The sequence below is a fragment of the Dendropsophus ebraccatus genome, chromosome 1 (genome assembly GCF_027789765.1).
Source record: "Dendropsophus ebraccatus isolate aDenEbr1 chromosome 1, aDenEbr1.pat, whole genome shotgun sequence".
NCBI lineage: Eukaryota > Metazoa > Chordata > Amphibia > Anura > Hylidae > Dendropsophus > Dendropsophus ebraccatus.
The window spans coordinates 109,431,106-109,437,105 of record NC_091454.1 but is presented as its reverse complement, the minus strand read 5'-3'; the positions used below and the strand labels follow the sequence as shown (position 1 = coordinate 109,437,105).

The 6,000-nt window shown below is 38.9% G+C and overlaps 1 protein-coding gene across 1 annotated transcript in view; it reads left to right on the top strand.

Moving 5' to 3' along the window:
• The first annotated feature begins 639 nt into the window (after window positions 1-639).
• GPR37 (G protein-coupled receptor 37) overlaps window positions 640-6,000 on the top strand; it is a 30,425-nt gene continuing 25,064 nt past the window's right edge. Inside the window, exon 1 of the mRNA XM_069976701.1 lies at window positions 640-2,348. Within this exon, the coding sequence (XP_069832802.1) occupies window positions 1,362-2,348 (987 nt within the window). The 5' untranslated portion in view covers window positions 640-1,361. The remainder of the gene's footprint in view (window positions 2,349-6,000) is intronic.

The following is a 6,000-nucleotide window of genomic DNA, read 5'->3' as shown; positions in this document are numbered from 1 at the left end:
TACTGTCCACACTAATCCTTTCCAAGAAAACATTTTTTACAGTATTGCTATTTCACTTATATATGTGGTATTTTATATGAACACAAATGTTAAAAATATGATATCCCCCCCCCAATCCTACAGCGCAAACATGGAACTAACACAATTGTAACCCAGTTACAAATGTTTGTAAATGACAAGCAATATTTTATATAATTCAAGGTATCACCATTTTGTTTTTACTGCAAAGATTCTGTATTACTAGGAAATAATTCATCCAGCTGCTTCTAGATCTTACTTGCAGCATTACCAGCTTCTGTTCCCCACTCCCCCTCCTGCACAGCCTTTGTGTCAGCTTCACTGCTAAGAGAACTAGCTATGCTCTGCCCAGACAGAGAATGGCACCGCTGCCGCAAGTACTACTACAATGCACTGAGGTAAAGGATTATCTTTTCTTTGTTTGAAAAATCCGATAGGGCATGTAATACTGCCTATAAAATGCCAGCCTTGGCTTTAAGCAGCCACCCATCTTGTTGGAGATGCAAGTAGATACATGTGAGGGCACACAGCAAGGTGTGATAATTGTTGAGTGACATTAGATGGAGAGATAGCGTATAGAAGGGAGGAGAGAGGCTGTCTCGTTTACAGCCACACACAGGCGCAGAGAATAGGCTTGTAAAGCCTGCAGGCGGGGCTCTCTTCAGTGACAGCAGCACTACAGCCAGGGAGAAACCTTCAGAAACAGATTCTTCTTCTGCACCTTGACAACCAACAGGGCTTCTTTACCTTCTCCTCACCTTCACTCCATCTAGAACTCAGACAAAGGAAAATTCAAGGATATTGCCAAGTCTGGTCTTTTTTTTTTTTCTTTCTTTTAAACGTCCGTGAAAGCCTGTTGTCTGTCTTTTTATGTCCAGCCTTTAATCTGATCTGATGACATCTCTGCAACCTGTTTACTCTGAGCCTAGGAGGGATTATTTTCATTTGTGATTATTAGGAGGAAGGGCCATCCCTTGATGTCTTTGCAATGAAGCGCTGAAAGAACATTTAAATGAGCAGCCAGGGTAAAGCTAACAGTTCTTACAAAGACAGTGGCACAAAAAGGGTGGAGTCCTGGTATTTGTATGAATGTGCAGCATTGGCAACCTGAACTTTTTCTACTAAGAGCTTGTGTAGTGATGCTGGAATGACTGCCATCCATTGAACTGCATTGTCATTTACGTTATGTTTCAAAGGTGAAACTTTACTCCAAGGAGTTTGTAATTTATTTACACCACATCATTTCTGTCCTCGTCGCTTTTGTCTGCCACTCTGGGATCAAGTGACATGCCCAGAACCAGCTATTTATTTCTTGTTTTTTAACTGAATGTTTTCTCTTAAACATGCAGTTGCTGTTTTACACAATATTTTTTGTATTTTCTGGAGCATCAATAGTAAGTAATCTTAAATTGCATGATGGTTTAAGCAAGGTGGAATATGACGATGATGTAACCTGGTGCCATGATCGGCCTCCTTTTCAGGACGAAGTTTATTCTAAAAGGACAAGGAGTCAAAGTGTTGATGACAAGTCTACCCCAAATGGTGTTTTAAGGACCATTATTTGTAAATTTTTACATCTAAGCTCAAGCAAGCCTGTTGACTCTGCATTAAATGAAGAGAATTCCCATCAGCAAAATGCCAAACAAGACCAGAGTACACCTGCACCAAACATGCAGTCTGAACCCTTTCCTGGGGAGCATGGAAAGCTGAGCAACACAGCCATGGAAACCAGGTATACCGATGAAACACCTGAGCAGCATAATAATGCCATGGTATACATCAGTGCTAGAAGGAAAAGGGAAACGTATGAACATCAGTGGAAGAAGGGGAATGACAGCTCAAACAAAACCAGCAGTGACAAGAAATTCTTAGTGGATTTGAATGAAACTTTGCAGAGTTCCATTGTTGGCAAAGGGACAGAACCTCATGCTTTGTCCTTAAATGGATCGGTACCTTTTGCTACTAATGATTTGAAATTGTTAACCGATAATATGGAATTTAACCAAGCTTTAGTACCAAAAAACACAACAAATAAAAAGCTCCACATAAAGAACCCATTTTACCCTTTAACAGAGGATTCATATGGTGCATATGCAGTCATGTGCTTATCCATCATTATATTTGTTATTGGAATTATGGGTAATATGGCTGTAATGTGCATAGTTTGCCATAACTATTATATGAGAAGCATTTCCAACTCACTTTTGGCAAATTTGGCCTTCTGGGATTTTCTGATCATTTTCTTCTGCCTTCCGTTGGTAATATTTCATGAACTGACAAAGAAGTGGCTACTGGAGGATTTCTCTTGCAAAATCGTTCCATATATTGAGGTAATGTTTCCTAAATGTGTTTAAACTGTATGTCTTTTGTCTACAAATAGCTGGTTATAGTTTACAGTGCACTAAGCATATTTAAAACTTATAGCAATGTGTATGTTTTATTTATTTTATATTTGAAGTTCAAAGAATCTGTTGCAAGGTCTCTTTGTGCTAGAGCTGTTATGTAATGCATGTATAGTGATATTTTTGTGGACGTAACAGCACTTTGCCAGTCAGTCAGGCCTTCCCTCTCATTTAGCAGCAAGGAAATAAGGTTATCCATACAGCATGTGCTTCCTGTTGCATCTTACTTCCATCAATCGGAAGGCCATTGGCATAGGACTGTTAGTGCTATTAAACTTACCTTTCTGGGTTAGGCATCTGTTTTACAGTTGATTAAAAGTAGTAGTGCAGTACTTATATAACCTTTACTTGTCATTTTAAGACTAGTAATATCCTGCTTTAAAGTGAAAGGTCTGTTTTTCCCTAAAACAGCATCATACCAGTCCATAGGCTGTATATAGTTCTGCAGTTCAGTTTTATTTGCTTGGATTGGGATAACCTACAAAACTAAACTTAGCAAGTAGACAGATGGTGGTATCCAAAAAACGAATATATTTCTGTAGTTTACCATGTTTGCAGCATGTGATACTTTCCTATGTAGGCTTAAAAAGTTGATTTTCACTTAACTAGTAATAACTGGTACATTTTCTAGCAATAGATGAGCAGAGTGGAGGTTATGCCAAGTTTTTGTTTCTTCTTTGGAATAAAATATGGATTCCTAAAGCTGTTTTGCCTGTCTCCAGTTGCCATGCATATTTTGTTCCTTATTTATAAGTGACCAGCTTTATATCTGTGCCAGTTTTGTGCCATTCAGCCTGTGTCTGTGCCAACCTCGCAGCTAACTGGCTATAGTCCACCATCACGCACATTATGCATGATTGGAAGATAAAAAGATCCAATGATCCATTAGGCTGCCAACATTACATTTTCTTATTTAGAAGAGTATACTGTATATTAAAGATTTTTTTTGTTAAATATTCTTTTCTGGCTTAAGCAGTGCATTGCACTGAACCATAATGTGATGGAATGCACATTTTTATAACTTGCTTCAACTTGTCCCTTCAATCATGTCTTTGCACAAAGGCCAACACTTGCAATTGTAGCAGTATTATCGAAGTAATTCTTATAATGTATACAGGTTATGAAAAAAGATTGAATAATTTATTATGTTGGTTTTAATAATGTGAGGAGAGCTGACCCACATAAATCCTTTGTGGTTTACTACTGTGTGAGTTAACTTACTAGTTAAACCAAAACTGTTTATATTAGTACATAGAAAATATTTTGTAAATGAATAGATTGCATACCTGCCACTAAAAAAAAAGACTTTTGACATGTTTTAGGTACCAGTTAAATGTTTTTATTGGTTCCAACCGATAAGAAATTGCTCTAAGCGTGTACTCCTTCCAGTTTAAGAACACTGAGGCCCTGACCTAAAAAACCTTTTGATATGTCTCTATGACATATAAAAAAAATAAAATTTAAAGGGTCTTTTTGGCAAAAAGCACTGATTTGCGGGGTGCCAACACCCATACTGATCAGCTTTTCAGAGTCCACACTGCTCAGAAAACAGAGTTTGTCCCTATTCACTGTGTAGTAGTGGCAAACAGAACTGAAGCTCAGGTCCTGTTGAAGTGAAAAAGAGCTGAGCTGCAGTTACAGGTCACCACCACTACACAATGAACGGAGACAAACTCCCTTAACGGTGTACTGCAGGCTCTAAACAGCTGATCCATGGGGATGTCAGGTGTTGGTAACCAGCCGATCATTTCTTTTTGCGTGGGAAACCCATATAATCACAGGTTAGCTTTAAGCACTAAAAGTGTTGTTGGGCATTTATTTCTTAAGGGTTGCACACAGGGTATTAAAAAAAAAAAGAAAGAAAAGGCTTACTAATGCTCCAGATGAGCACTGAAATATTTCTTTGTGTTGTTGACTTTCGCAACTAGCCTTCCTGCTGCATTGTAACTTTAAAGGGAACCAATCAGTTAGGCCAGGAGAGCGTCGGCAACTATTGTTCTGGGCGGGAAGCTACCTGTGACAAGTCACGACTCTCTACCCGTCAGTATGCTCTGCAGGAATGATTGATAGGCAAAAAGACCTATTTGTCTGCCTCTCATGGAGGCAGAGAGCCGCAAGGCTACTGCTGCAGCCGTAGCTGGTATTCTCCATGAGCTGCACAGTAAATTTGTGCTGCTGAGAACCATGTTGGCACAATTGTCTTGATTGGCTCCCTTTAAGGGGAAACATTGTCTTCCTGTATGTCTACAACCATCTGGTCATTTCTTGTGTGTCAAGACAGGATCAGGAAGTGGAGATCAGTGGGTATCAGGTGAGTCTTGGAATTGCAGTGGGAGAAGATCAGGGCAGTAATTTTTTTTGTTTTTGTTTTGTTTTTTTAAGCCAGTCTGTCCCTTTATTTAAAAAAAAGAAAGTTACTGCCATACAACCCTTATAGTGTTAGGTCCTGTGATGGTCTTTCATTAATCTGCCGGTGTCAAGAAAATCCTGTGGGAAGTAGGAACGCAGGGTAGTAGTAGGTGGAGGGTTGATAGAAAGCTGGCATGGAGTAATAGTACAGAAGAGGTTTTAAGGTTCAAAGTTGACAGCCGTAAGAAGCAGAAAATTAGAAATTAATGCAGCCCTTTTACTGTAGTGTTAATATGTAATATTTATGTATTTAAATTTGGCAGCTAAAATGTTTTGTGGTGGCTTTTTTTTCCATATAGGAGCCAGTGCCTTCTATGTAATTCAAAGGTCAAGCAATTCTTTCTGTTTTGATCAACATAATACCATGTGATTTTTTTTCTCCTCCTGATCACATAAATGCCAAATATTTGATAAAACAAGAATACTGTCATTTTGACTAACAAAAGCCATAAATCACCACATTTAATAGAAAGTGGAAATGGAAATTGGATGGATAATTATGGTTTTGTTGAGTGCCAAGGGCACACTGTCATGCTATAAGCTATCTCTAACGTACTATCGTACATAAATGAATGGTCTTTGGATTCTTTCATGGTCTGCACTGAATTTATTGTGTCCATTGAAAGCAATGGCACCTGTCACAAAGAATCGCTGAGCGGCTGATGGCAGGATAGCATTTCAGTGGATACGTCCCATGCCGGCCATGTTCCATGCTCACAATCTATTCTAGTCAATAGGGCTTCTGCACAGAACTCAGCAGCTGTGAGACATATACACAGCAGCCTGATCTTTCGGCATCAGCTGCCGCTGCATGCCGACCAGCACAGTGATTTTTCTTTTCAGGTAGCCCTTAGGCTACAGCACACAGTATATATTCTAGAGATATTTTTCCTTTAACTTTTTGGCAACAGTGAGTAAGGCCAGTTATTTATTTTACCATATCAGTAGCCCCTGGTAAAAATAAATATGGTTTGCTAGGCATGGTGTAGACATTCATAAAGTAGATTTGTCAGCTCCTGACCTCATACAGAGCTGCAGACACCCACAAATAGCTCTTAATCGGATAAACTAACTGTTCCTGTTATTCCTGTGCCAGACATTTATTAAGTTACAAAAGTGCAGTTTTCCTGTAAAACTTAAAGCGTTGCTGTCATCTGTAGTAACTTTTGAA